The sequence below is a fragment of the Quercus lobata genome, chromosome 4, assembly GCF_001633185.2.
Source record: "Quercus lobata isolate SW786 chromosome 4, ValleyOak3.0 Primary Assembly, whole genome shotgun sequence".
Classification (NCBI taxonomy): domain Eukaryota; kingdom Viridiplantae; phylum Streptophyta; class Magnoliopsida; order Fagales; family Fagaceae; genus Quercus; species Quercus lobata.
Window position 1 is genome coordinate 40,759,100 of NC_044907.1, and position 14,608 is coordinate 40,773,707.

The 14,608-nt window shown below is 33.2% G+C and overlaps 1 protein-coding gene and 1 long non-coding RNA gene across 2 annotated transcripts; both read right to left on the reverse strand.

Annotated features, from left to right (window-relative positions):
- Window positions 1–1,357: 1,357 nt before the first annotated feature.
- On the reverse strand, window positions 1,358–5,865 carry LOC115983427. Its single transcript, XR_004090054.1, has 2 exons — window positions 5,779–5,865; window positions 1,358–1,653 (listed from the first exon to the last, which is right to left on the reverse strand). It is a non-coding gene; the product is annotated as an uncharacterized LOC115983427 (long non-coding RNA).
- A 3,881-nt stretch (window positions 5,866–9,746) lies between these two features.
- On the reverse strand, window positions 9,747–13,296 carry LOC115986696. The gene is made up of 2 exons (XM_031109944.1): window positions 13,053–13,296; window positions 9,747–12,120 (listed from the first exon to the last, which is right to left on the reverse strand). Exon 2 carries the CDS (start codon window positions 12,074–12,076, stop codon window positions 10,262–10,264), a length of 1,815 nt encoding a protein of 604 aa, XP_030965804.1. The 5' UTR covers window positions 12,077–12,120; window positions 13,053–13,296; the 3' UTR covers window positions 9,747–10,261.
- Window positions 13,297–14,608: the final 1,312 nt, after the last annotated feature.

The following is a 14,608-nucleotide window of genomic DNA, read 5'->3' on the forward strand; positions in this document are numbered from 1 at the left end:
TTAAAGATGGCGGTGACTGTAAGAAGGGTTAGGGTTAGGGATTTTTGAGAGAGAGAGAGATCAGAGAGGGAGAGATAGTGTGAAAATAAATTTTTTCTCACGGTTGGATTTTTATCCTCTTTTTAAATTTCTCCCGGGTCGGTCGGTTTCTACGGGTTATGAGTTGTGGAACCAGAAACCGAACCGAAACTCGAAAATTTGTCTCTAAGTGACCCGCACCCGACCTGTTTGGGCAGTTAAATCCACCCGTAGGTCTTCGGGTCAGATTGGTCCAGACGAGTGGGTCGGATCTAATGGGTCACTGATGATGATGAGGCTGATTAAATTTTTGCAAATATGGGTTCATTTGGATTGAACTTATTTTTGCTGAAACTGAAAATTAAAAACACTGTAACAAAATAATTTTTAAATGTATGAATAGTGGGACCCATTTTTAATATATTTTTTTAATAAAGTGGTTGTGGGTCCCGTGAACAGTGCTGTTACAGTTGTGAACAGTAAATTTTGTCCCCTTGAAACGCATGAATGAAAAAAAAAAAAAAAAAAGAGGAAAACATTGAAATGAAAACGTAGACGCCAAATCCAAACTGGCACATGACGTGACTCGTAAACATCAACCCAAGCTGGAAAATTGTGATTCCTAAATATCATCAAATAATCACTTGTAAGGATCTAAGTGTGGGTTTGGATCCGTGTTTCCAAACCCACGTTTGCGTTTTCTGCCCTTTTTTTTTTTTTTCAATGCATGAACAGTAACATCAAATGTGAGCACTGTACAGGGACAAAAGGCATTGTTCATGGGTCCCATGATACTATTTACCTATTTAAAAATTATTTTGCTACAATATTTTCAGTTTTCAGTTTCAGCAAAAATAAATTGTATCCAAACGGATCCTAAGGCTCTCTAAAGCTATTGTTGTACAAAGAGTGCAAGATGAAAGGTTTTTAAAATAATCTTAGAGTAAAAGGCCTTTTGTCAATACCAAGAAAGTATATGTAGCAGTTACTAGGCAAGAAAACAAAGACCAACCATATATATGTTGTATTATTTTAGGCTACTTTACGTATAGATCTAATATACACGAGGTAGTTCTTTCTCATCATAAAATTTTTATTTATCAAAAAGAGAAAAAATAAAACCAAGACTAGCCTTGCAATCATCTTAGCCAGTTCCCTGGAAGTAGGGGTGGCAATTTTTATCCATATCCATGAACCCATCTATTACTCACATTATTTAGATAAGTCTTAACCCAACCCATTTAAGTATTTGTGTTAAATGGATAAAGACTCATTTGGTTATTTAATTAGATGGGTCTAAATAAATAAATTCACTAATACCTACTAAACCCATCTAAAATTTAAAATTAAATAAACCCACTAAACCCTTCTAAAATCTAAAACTAAATAAACAGTATATCCTCTAGATTTCTAAGCCTAAACATTCGGTCCTCAGTCTCACTCTCCCTCAGATTTTCTCATTAACCAAACACTTTCCCAAACACTTTAACATAAAAGAAATCCCACTACATCTGCTTTGCCTCCGACCTCGCCTGGTGCTCCAACTCCCACTACATCTACTTCGCCTCCAATGACCGCACTCTCCACATCTGGGACGCACGCGCCTCCACCAGCGACTCCTCCCACATTAAGACCCTGAAACCAAAATATTGTTTAATTAGAAAAAAAAAAGATTGTTTGATTAGTAGAAAAGATTGTTTGAAATCAAATTCTGCAAAATTTCGAAAAGATTGCTATGAGAGAGAGAGAGAGAGAGTTGACCTTGACTGGTAAGGGCATCAAAGAAAACGAGATCAAAGTCTTGGCAGATATCGAGGTTCTTGTAACGAATGATCTTGGATTTCAGATCACGAATCAAAATGGAAGGTCGACCTTCAATATCAATGGAGTTTAGTCCGATAAATTCTTGAATTTGAAATGGACAGCCATGGATGAGTCGAATCGTTGAGTCGTTTGAACTCGGATAATTAATTTTTCGTCTTATAACGAATCGGAGAGAGAGATTTGTTCTTTGTGTAAAGGGAGTAAGGGACAAAGTCCGAAGAATATTTTGGTTTCTTGGGGCAGCGGGTTTAACAGAAAATATTGTTTTATTAGCTAGGTATTGGTCTGGGTGAGGAGAAGTTCTGTTTGGTTTGTGAGAAAGTTTGGGAAAATAAATGAAAATGAAGTGGTTGATGTTGTTATAAAGCTAAAAGATTTTAATATGATTTTCAAGGGTCTTGTTTGGTTTATGAGAAATTTTGTAGTTGCTAACTTAATGGGAAAATCTAGTAACAAGTTATTTATTTATTTGGGTCATATTGGGTTAAATGAACGGGTTACTAATTAAATGGGTTGGGCGGGTAATGGATAATTAATTTATATATAAACGGGTCATAAATGAATAAATAAGTAACTACATACCCAACCCATTTAGGATCCAACCCATTTATGACCCAACCCGCTCATTTGCCACCCCTACCTGGAAGTTAAACTCTACAACTATTAAACATGGCCAAGAGGTTATGAGATCAACCTCCTATCCTTCAAGTTCCTACAAACATTATGGTACTCAACCAGATAATGCCTTAAGAAATCAGATCATCATGCATAGTTGCACTATTTCTCTATACAGAGGAAAAAAAGAGATCTAACTTCTAAGCAAAAACGCAAATTAGAAGAGCAACTATCTTCCTCCAGCTGTATCCTACCCACATTTCTCAACAAGAAGCTAACTCTTTAAGAGCAGAAAGGTCTTGCTGATATTTCTTAGGAATCCTGTCAGGTATGTCAATACCAAAAAAACCAAAATGAGTTGTTACAAATTCTTAATTTTGTAAAGCTTGATGGTATTTCCTTGGCAAGAAAATTGGATATCTTAAGTCTTGTTCATTTTCCTTTTCTCTTGGAACCACTAAATCTAGCCAAAGAGAAAATAAGACCCACATATCTGCAACTTCTTTTTAATTTGATACATATCTGTAGCTTCTACTGGAGAAAGAAAAGAATTCACCATTTTTTTTCTTAAGTTTTACAAAGCCACCATACATTTCATGTCAACGACTATACATCAGCATATATCCTATTCCTCATCAAAACCCTACTTCCAGTAACAGTACTGTTCAATATTCTCCTCTGCTACTGTAGACTTCAACACACATTTGTAGTGTGTTGCTCTATTGCACACGTCCTAAACAAAGAAAATTAGCTCTCCCTTACTTTATAAAAGGTTTAGTTCACTCTATTTTTCATAAACATGGCAAGTCAAGGTTTTAAATTCTCATCTCACAATTCCATCATTCTCATTAATCTATTACATTATTGATTTTGATACTTCTAAAGGTGAATTTTACATGCTTTATGTCAGACTTCTTCAAAACTATCAGAATCCTCATTTAGATTATTTTATTTGTTTTATTTTTATTAGTAATGTGATAGCATTAAAATTCAAAAAAAAAAAAAAAAAGGGAAGTATAAATGCAAAAGAAAGAACAGCATAACACTGAAAATTAAAAAAGAGGCTCAGACTCGTGGGCTAATATGTAAAGAGGCTATGAAATCCAGAAAAGCAGTGGTAGAATTGTCATTTAGAATCTTACCATTCTTTTGTCTATAGGAAAATAAATACTCATTACATCATCAAGTATAAACAAAGCGAAAGACACAACCTCAAACAAAATATGTGACCACAAATTATTCATGCTATACAAGTGTTATCTAAGTCACATATATCACCCTGCAATGAATATAAAAACCTCTATAGATCCAGTAATCAGATGCAAAGATCTAAGACTTCACAACTGCTGTTATACAAAGAGAAAGAGTTTAAAAATAAGTGGGGTCCTCTATATTATCATACTGGGAAAAAATTTCCTTGTTACCCTGCAATGACCATAAAAGTGAGTAAACAAGTAGCCTAATCCTGCTTTGCAATGATCCCTGGTCACTTCTCCGTCAACCCCCACAATTCTATCACATGGCCAATAATCCAAACAAAGAATCTATCTCTATCCATCCTGCAAGTTCCTACAAAAATTATTAAACTCCATAAGCCAATGAAGATGTCAAATCATGATTCAACACATACACTTTTTCAAAATCAACGTGCAAAACATCTAAGTTACTTAATGATTAGGCAAGTTATAAAAGTGACCTTCCCATGACCTCTCCCTAACTAAACTCCCCAACAAGAAGCCAACACTTCTAGAAGCAGCAGCAACCCTGGAGGGAACTCTGAGGAACCAGTCCAGTGTATGCAAATTATAAAACTTAAGCACGCAACTGTAAGGTTTAAAACTTGAAAACCTGTGAAGCTAATCATCAGCTAGAGAAGAAAATAACTTAGTGTGGAAATCTTGATCCACACATCCCAAACACTGCAATGGCTCTACCTCCATTACTTAAGAATGGAAATTCTCTACTGTTAAACCTTCAACTGTCCATTGCATCATCCTCATCTTAGTTCTTACCAATAAAAGATTTCTAGGCTAGCAAAATTTGCTTTATAAGGCAAACCCAACGCCTTACTCTATCCGTAAAATATCATAAGTTCAACTGAACATGCCAGTAACTGACCTAACACCGACAAGCATATCCCCATGAAACCCAACTATCTCATCAATTTATCCTAAGAATAAGTTTAGAGCTATTGGCAATGGATTCTTAAAAGTATTTATCATTGAACAAATTTAGTGAATATTCTCTGGACTTGCTTTGCTGTCAAGACCATGAACTATCATCTCACATCACCATTGTGGTTCTCTTTGAACAATCTTTGCCGCTAACTCATCCTATTGGATTGTGATTTTGCTTATGTTGCAATTTACATGCTTGCTTTATGTCAGACTCATTGCTTTTCTACCAATAATCTCTACAATTCCTATGTTCAAACCTATAAATGCTTTGGTCTAAAAAGCAACTAAATACATCAACAACAAACAAAGTCTTAGTCCCAAAATTTTGAGGTCAGCTATGGATCCTCAACTTATTAGTTAGGATCAATCATATGTATTCTTTGCCTCCATTCTACTCTATTGAAAGTCATATTTTCTATTACTCCTTTAATTAACATGTCATTTTTTTTATTGCTTCTACTAATGTGATTTTTGGTCTTCCTCAACCTTTTTTCGTTCCCTCAACTAGGATATATATATAGTAGCTACTCCAGAGTTGACCTAGGTATTAACTAATAATAAGTGGCAGCAAATATGAACCACAATAAGTGGCAGCTGAAATTTGCCAAAAGGTGTAGCTTCCCACCAGCACGATCCTTTCAATTTCATCTTTCTCAGTTAAAGGAACACTTTGTTATCTCAAACTTTCGAAGGGCAGCACTAATTATTCCAGACAACCCAATTCATCAATTCAAACAAAGTACTCAAAACATCAACCAAAACAAAGTTCCACTCTCTGATCATCACAAGTCTTCATAAACCCAAAATTACAAACTTGTAAAAGAAAAGATTTTGCAATCAACCCAATTCGTATATCCACATATTTCAGCTAAAAAACCAAATTTTCAACCAACCCAATTCGTATATCCCCATAATTTAGCTTAAAAAAAATAATAAAAAAAACCTTGCAAACAACCCAATTCATATATCCCCATGATTCAGCTAAAAAGGTCAACCAAAAGATTAATCAGGCAGCAAATTAGCACAAACACCACATTACAAAGACAAAAAAAAAAAAAAAAAAAAAAAAAAAAAAAAAAAAAAAAAAAAAACAAACAAATTGAAAGAAAGAACAGGAGAGAGAGAGAGAGAGAGAGAGACTTACTGTGCATGAATCTCAATGAGAGAGTATCAATCTGAATGGGAATGATAATACTATCCGTTGTTGTAATTGAGAGTGGAGGAATCGTCATCATCATCAGAAGATGAAGAGGAAGAGTAATAGGCGTAGGAGTAGAAGGAATCAGGAGGAGGGAGACAGAGGAAGGTCCAGAGGCAGAGAGCAAGGCAACCCAGCTGCTGCAAAGGGAAGCAGCAGATTAGATCCAATAGCCGATGGCTGCTCAGCCTCTCTGGGTTGCAAGCTATGTATTGCCATGCGTCTGCCGACTCGTGAGCCCAGCACCACAAGCTTGCCTTTACTTGCAGAAAATTTTTTAATAAATTCATTCACATAAGTTTTTAGATAAAAATAAAAAGTTTTTGGCCTTTATTAAAGATAAAGTAACAATAAATGTAATAATTGTTCTAATGAATTTCTTCTTTATTTAGAAAAAAAAGTTATAAAGTAACAATCTTATCGGCTTAAATTAGTATTAGTTTTTTTTTTTTTTGGAATAAATATTTATCCTACATCATTTATTTCCTAATAATAAAATAACAAATTTAAAAGTATTATTTTTTCTTCTCAATTTTTTTTTTCTTTGGGAATAAATAACAAAAAAATAGCTAATATTTATTAACTTTAATATAAACTAAAAATAAAATTGTAATAACAATCTAATAACATTAATTATTTTTTTGGGATAAAGTAAAAAAAAGAACTAATATGTGATTAACATAAACTTCTTAATTACGTAAACTCTTTTTCTTTCTGTTCATATTAAGTTATCAACTTCTTCACAACTTAAAATTATTTAATATAAAAATGGGGGCATATATACTGTTTGGTATATTTTTCCCTTTTCCTACCGTACGGTATCTTGATGTATTCTTTCCTTCTCATACTTACCTTACCTATGAAACTTGCATGTACATATTTGCCTTCTTCTTTTGTTTTTTCATAAAATTCCTTTCTTTATTTCTTTTTTCATCAAACTGAATATATTTTGTGTACGAGTTACCTTTTGTTTAAGTTATTTTTGTTAACTTTGATCTAATTTATATGCTTGTTAAGGTCTTCAAAATCAATTGTATATCTTCCATGAAAACTAACAAATTAATTTTAACAAAAATCTTATTCACTTTTTGAAAGATCTATTTTCTAATATGTGTAGATCCCACAGGTAGCCATGAGACCAAGATTTGAGCATCCAAAACTATGATAGTGAACATCACTCCACAAAGAATGGAGACAGAAAATTGATAAAATATATAAAGGGTGATGTAAAAACAATGGATATTTAAGGTGATGTGAAATCTCCAGGACTTCGCTGCCTCCTCCTTGCTGTCAAAAATACTCAGTGTTGTCGAGTCATCCCACATTGGTAAGGTGTGATATTGAGATGGAGTTTATCACTTGCTCCGCGACACTAACTGTTGCATGCAGTTTTGGTGTTGGCGTGTGAGTGTATTCCCTTATCTCATCCCATTTCCCCCATATATGTGTGTGTGTGTGTTTCTCAAATAAAAAAAAAAAACTCTAATTCCAGATTTTTTTTTAATGTTTAGAAATTAATATTATTTGTAATGATTGAATTCAGAGTTTCTTTGTGTCTATATATTTATGTGTGTTTTATTGTGAATTTTTCTTTCAATTTTTTTTTAATTTTATAAATTTGGGTAGTTTTAATTTGTAAATTCGGGATGATTGCTTGGGGTTAAAGTAAAAATATTAGGTCAATTTTAATCATAATTCATGCAATAGTAGGGTATTAGATGTTGATATTAATTTTATGCTTATTTACATTAATTAACATAAACATCTTAGCATGTTTAGTGTTGATATTAATTTGACAATTTGAGATGCAAGAGTTTCATTATAATTAAATATAAATGTTATTATGCCGGTATGTTATGATTATTATTTGTTATTCCTCACCCTACTTCACCTTAAATGTCATTTGAATAAGTAAAAGTAATCTCTTAGTCCGACCAGGTATAGCATTTTTCTTCAATCATTAATTAGTGTTTCTCAATAAAATTATTCATGTTATAAGTTTATGACCAAAACCATGCAAAGCCCGACCCATTTACTACTAAAAGCTTTTAGAAATTAAAAATTGCTGTAATTTTTAAAATATTTTTACTAATTTATTTGTTATTAAATTTAATTATATTATAAAAAAATATTTTTTAAAATTTATATATAATTCTTTATTAAGCTGTGCAACGCACGAGCATAATACTAGTATATATATATATATATATTAATAGTCAAAATTAAGAGAAAATCTAATTAAATTCTAAATTGGAGTTTAATTTTGCGCCACGTGTCTCGTCTAATTTTTAAATTTGTATGTCAAGTGAATTATTAGATACAAAAATCAAAGAGTCTAAATTCAATTAAATTCTAAATAGAATTTTAATTGGAGTTTAATTTTATGCCATGTTTTGTGATTGTTTATAAATGTATCGCACATATGCACAGAGTTATATACTAGTTTTTATAAATTTCTTAGAAATAAACCAAATATTAGCATCTCATATTCTCAGAATTTTTATTAGATTCTAAATCAAACCAAACATAGAAATAGTTATATTCCCAAGAATTCAGATTTATAGGCATTACATTTCTAGGAATTTGAATGCTGGAAAATATGGATTATCATGTACTAAACGTCACCTTGCATAAATTAATTGACAGTGGCTTATGTTTTTCAATTAAGATTGAGATTGGAAAATTACATGGCATTGTAATCTAATTGAATCTGTAATGTGTTATCAAAATTAAAGTTGAAAAGTCCAAGATACACCATAAATCACCTCATACACACGAATAATTTTGAAGAATATTATCATAGAAGAAAGCAAACATCAGTCGTCACACGGTATTATGGTTGGAATATTGTTTAGCTGGTCCATACAATACAATGACTTGTGTATTGTGATTGAGAGATATTGTAGCTGGTTCTTTCAAGTTGCAATCCGTCACCATACATAATTGAATGTATTAACGGTAGAGGGCCAATTGGTAGCACTAGTTGATCGTTCAAAGCACTAGTTGTTTGTTTTAGTGTCAAAGTCAATTGTTCAAATTCAAGCAATAAAATGAAACTTGTTCAAATAAACAGGTGAGGGTGAATGAAAAGGTAATACTAGTTGATCGTTCAAAGCACTAGTTGTTTGTTTTAGTGTCAAAGTCAATTGTTCAAATTCAAGCAATAAAATGAAACTTGTTCAAATAAACAGGTGAGGGTGAATGAAAAGGTAATACTAGATTGCTGGACCCTCGTCAACTAGATTCCTTAAGTGAAGATGAGCCATTGCTTCCGTGAAGCAAACAAGTGTGTTGATGCTTTAGTCAAAAAAGGTCTAACTCTTGATCAGGATATTATGTATTTTGATGGTCCGCTTATGAGCTTATATTTGCTTTTGTTTTATGACACTATGGGTCTGTATTATGAGAGGCGTAGTCCTCTGAATTCTGTTATTGTTGATTCAGCTCGTTAACGCTATCCGGATTCACCAAAAAAAAAGAAAGAAGGTATAGGTAATACTAGTAATCCTTTTTTAATGTAATTGAGAGAAGAAGAATGTGTGGATAAGGCTCATAGGGTAAGAACTTGTAATCATAAATATCAAAGAACTATGATCAAGCTAATTGACCTCCCATCTTTCCCAAGAAGAGAGGAACCTCAATACTTCAGAACATGAAAGTGATATAGTCTCAAGAAGCATTGTTTTGTCACACCATAAATTTTGACCATATATTGGCTATAATTATGTATAACGTTAAACACATATATAGTATATATCTGTATGATATTGGAAATAGACAGCTTGTATGAACAAAAGCCTGCCTAAATAACACGCTTATTCAATGTAGTTCTATGCTTTGTTAGTCAATCTGCTTCTTGTTAACCAGGTAACATACAAGGCTAGCTTATGGCAAGTAAAAATTTGAATCTGACATTGCGTAAAATACTCTTTCATTTGCAATGTGGGATAAAAAACTCACCATCAGTAATTACATCAATACAGATAGCCACTCAAAAAGGAAACATGCCTGACCTTGAGAGGTCTTACCTAAGGAAGACACCATTTATATGTACTTTTACAATATTACTATAAAAGAGTATTTCTAGTAAATACACCTTTCAGACTTAACCAATAACAAACTATGCTTTATGGTAAATAGAGGAGCCCATTTTTTGGCTGCTAGGAATTCTCACCAAAGGAAAAGAATGTTTGGAGGCTCAAACAATACCTTAACTAGCTAAGAATACCTTTTGGTATTAAACTATGTATGGAGTAGGGTAGGCTTTCTTTCCTGTACCAAGCAAATGATCAAGTGTTTTTTCAGTACACCTGAGAAGCCTCATATGGACTAGCCAGTCAGTTCCATCTTTGCCAATGTAACTCTGGAAGCCAGCCAGTTGCAAGGGACTCTGAATTCAGTTGTTAATTGCCACGAGCTGGAAATGATGCTACTTATCCATATCCAAATATTCATCAAATTTTCTACTGCTAGCACACTCCATTAGAGCTTTTGCATTGATTTCTCTACCGCATCTCCATACGTAATTCAGACCAACAAGAAGCTCAGTGATTAATGCTTCTGTCTTCTCTTGATTTGCAAAGTAAAGGGTTTGTACCAGGAGAACATTGGTCCTCGAAACCAAGTTCTGCTGCTCAAAACTCCTCTCAGATTGCCATCTTATCATGTTATGAGCAAGTGGCGCCAACCATTCTAATATCCCCGACATTGCATCGCTCCACTCTCCTGCAAGAACCATATCACAAACTGATGAAGTCAAATTCTTGGAGATTGGCTTCAGCTTTGCTCTAATGGCTGCTCTCACACTTATGGGTAACATATTGTACAGGTCATCTCTTGCATCAAGACCAATCAAGTGTGGAGATGCCGCTAGTTTCTCAATTATGATAATAACATTTGCATAGTGCAATGCTAAAGCAACACCGCCAAGGGTTTCAGGTGGAGCATCCAACAACTTGCGCTTGGAATTGAAGACTGATAGATTAGAACAATCAATTATTCCGGGAGCAAGAATGTCTGCATCACTATCTTTGGCTCCATCCAGATTTCCTGACTGAACATAGTTCGGACTTAAATAACAATTGGCAACTGGAGAGCTATTTCCAGCCATGCATCCTTTAAAAGGTCCAACTTGAGTAAGTCGGTTTGGTTTTGAAGTTGGTTTCCTTCCATGAGTCGAAGGTGACTGCAAATGACTCTGCCACTTCTTCTGGTTGATTTTATCTGATCCAGAAATTGGACCTGATTTTGTCATTCCTCCACTTGCAAGAGGGCCTGAATAGAAGCTGACATTTTTATTCTTTCCAGAAATAGGACCTGACTTTGTGGTTGGGCCACCGAGAGGGCCTGAGTAGAAATAGTTGGTTTTATTTTTTCTTGAAATTGTTCCTGATTTAGCCATAAACCCCCCAAGGGGACCTGATGCAAATTTAGAACGACCATTCTTGGAAAAAGGAACTGAAGATTGCAACAGTCCAATAACTGATTGGCTGCGTGGGATATAATCAGAATTCAGATCTCTTGAATGTTGGACGTCAAGATCTGCCATCTGTTGAATTCCAAAGACATGTTTGATCCTTCTGAATATTGTGAAAATAGATCCTGCCAAAAGACGAACCGTGTAATCGTAAGTCTTGTTCCACAGAGAGATATGTTGCAAATTTTTCACCTCCTGCCGTTTCCATGTAACCTTCTTCTGATATTCAAGCAAATGTACACCATCTGAGTCATCATTAGCCTTCATTCTCCTTAGAGTCTGTTCTAGATCTGAAAAAATCTCCATTTCCTGATACAAGTTTGCATTTGCTGCAACAAACCTTTCCATCTTCTTGACTTTCTTTTCCATCTTCCTCGATGAAAATTCCCACCCATATGTGTCATTGCCGCTGTTGATTAGAACCTCAAAATCATGCTCAAAATTCTTCAAACTAGGATCACTGCACTTCTTCCCAATCCTGGCCACAGATTTTGCCACATGTACCATGTTCTCAAACATCTCTGCACATATCAACCTTCCAATGAAAGCCTCATCTTCCGAGACAAGCTTCTTTATACCCACTGAATTTGTGATCTCTTCTCTCAATTTAGAAATTTGCTTATCACTTAAAGATTGCCATTGATGAACCAGCTTAGACATCAAGCTTGCAACTTCAAATGCTAACACTCCAATCACAGCCTTCCCAGGACCAGCCTCATGCTTCCGTGGAGTCTTCCACAGACTACGAAACCACCCTTCCACAACCATATCTTACCCCAGAAAATCTGAGACACACAGTCTCTAAGCCAAACCTGCCATCATATATTTCAATTATGGACTAAATATCAAAAACTAAACTATGACCAAATAGCCAAGACAAACAACTGAGAGAACAAGAGAATCAGCTTCTTGTAACAAAAAAACTCAAAAAATCAGAGAAACTTTGAAACAATCCCAATTCTTTTAACCAGCTCTCCTTGTTGGCTTTGAAGGGATTTAACAAGCCCTTAAGTCAAGACTTCCACAGCAAGTAGAGAGAGAAGAATTTTTCATTTTCTTGGATAAACAAGTCCAAAACAATAATCTGATTAACAATGAATAACCAAAAGCTGTCACTGTCTTAGCTTTGCTTTGTTTATGTTGGAATCTATGTGTGTGTATTTATATATATGGCATCTAAAACTTTCATGCATCCAAAATCAATCCAATTTTACTGTTTTTTATTTTTTATTTTTTAAATCATGCACTGAACTGGGTCTATTCCAGGAAAAAAAAAGGGTCTATTTCAACTATTTAAGTCAATTAAATTGAAGTTATCTTTTTTTTTTTTTTTTAGAATCCTAACAAAAGTCATAAAAATTCAATCTTCTCTTTTCTTATCCCATCTTTTCTACATTTTTCTCAGCCACCAGTAATAACCAAAAAGCAAAAATTCACAAGAATATACTAACTCACAAGAATATGTTCTGAAACCAGAAACAGAAATGACATGAACCTAAAATTCACATCCAAATCCCATAATATCAGCCAAATTCCACAACCATAATCATTATAAAAAAAAAAAAAAAAAAACCCAGTACTCTGCACCAAAAGCTTGTGCCTATACTTCAACCATTGAACTTCATAATCAAACAGATTCACAAACCAACAATCCTAAACCAGATTTACATGACACCATGAAGCAAAATAAGTAAAAGGGTATATTCAAAGAACAGTAGATATTTAGAGGAAAAAAAAAACTCACCGATCACATGAAGAAGAAACTGACCCAAGAATCTTTTGAGGTCCAAAGTCCAAAGCAAAGGTGGGGGGAGACTCAAATAGAGAGAGAGAGAATGAGAAGTGGGAAGTAACGAGGAAGGTGCAGTGGAGAGACTAGTTTTACAGCCACATGGAGGAAAGCTAGAGAGAAAGAAAGAAAGAAAGAAAATAAGAGAAAGGAAGAGCGGAAAGAAACCGAGTGAAATTAAAGATACACACACTTGCACAGACTAGTGATTTTATTTCTAGTGCTCATTTTGCACTTTGGACCCCCTTGCTTTTCTCCTATTTAACTCTTTTTGTCCCACAAATTCTTGTGTTTTCTTGTTTTGTATTTTCATATTTAACTCTTTAAGGTTAGTGTTATACACCAATTTTAATAGAAAATTTACTTTTAAAAAATCACTTGTCTCTTATCAAAAAAAAAAAAAAAATCACTTGTCATTTTGTATGGAGAATTTAGCAGTACACAATTTTTTTTAAATGTATCATACCTACCTAATCTTAACTTCTATTATTATAATAATAAATGAACGGTTAAGATTAGATAGGTATGATATACGAATAAAGAAAAAGAAAAAACAATACTTAGATGTGAATTTATGATATCTTTAAAATTTGTTAAATGGATTTCTATCTATATTTTTGTTCTTAGATCTTATAATTCTAGCTAAGCATTATACTATTCTGGTTCTCTCTTCTATTTAGGAATGTCTCAATATACAAAAAATTTATCTTACTATTTATTTTATTTAAAAAGTCAATATTATTCTTTCTCGAGTTTAAATTAAGGGTTATATTAATAGGTGCCCTTAAAACAATTATTAATAAACTATTTTGGGAAAGTTTTAACACGACTTTCATGGGAAATATAAAAAGTTGTAAAAAAATTAATAACTTTATCATTTTTCCATAAAAATGTTTATAAAAATAGTTCTTAAATCAATGTTTTTAGGAAAATCGTTAAATTTTCCCTTGAATTAATAAGGATAGTTTTTAAAATGAGAAGTGATACGTCCACAATATTTTCACAACAAATTATAGGTGTTTAGTTGTTATTGGTTTTAATTTGAAGCTACCACTAAAATTGCTTTTTTACCCCACAATAACAACCCGTAATAACATGCTACTTAGGATTTGTTATGAAAGTATTGTAAAAATATTATGGATATAACATTTCTCTTTTAAAATTTGTACATTTTTAATTGACAAACAATGTATTAAATGATATTCTCTTAAAAAGTTGAATTTTCTAAATATGAACAACAATTTGGAATAAAGGTAATACAAAAGAGGAAGGTTTTAAAATTTTTATCTTTGAAAGTGATGCACTTGATCTCATTGATCTTATTAGATGCTCATCCTCCTCACTCACTAGTTAATCTTGTATACTAAGTGTTAAAAAAATACATAGGTAGGTAATGCTTAAAAAAACATGAAGACAAAGTATAGGTTTTTATAGCTTGTAAATTAGTGGCTGAAATTGCGATTGAGTGTGAATACAAATCGCTGTTTTTCTAAACACCTTCAGAGACTTTT

What these genes read in the sequence shown, in the direction of transcription:
- LOC115986696 (XM_031109944.1), bottom strand. Translation starts at nt 12,076, where the DNA reads ATGGTTGTGGAAGGGTGGTTTCGTAGTCTGTGGAAGACTCCACGGAAG.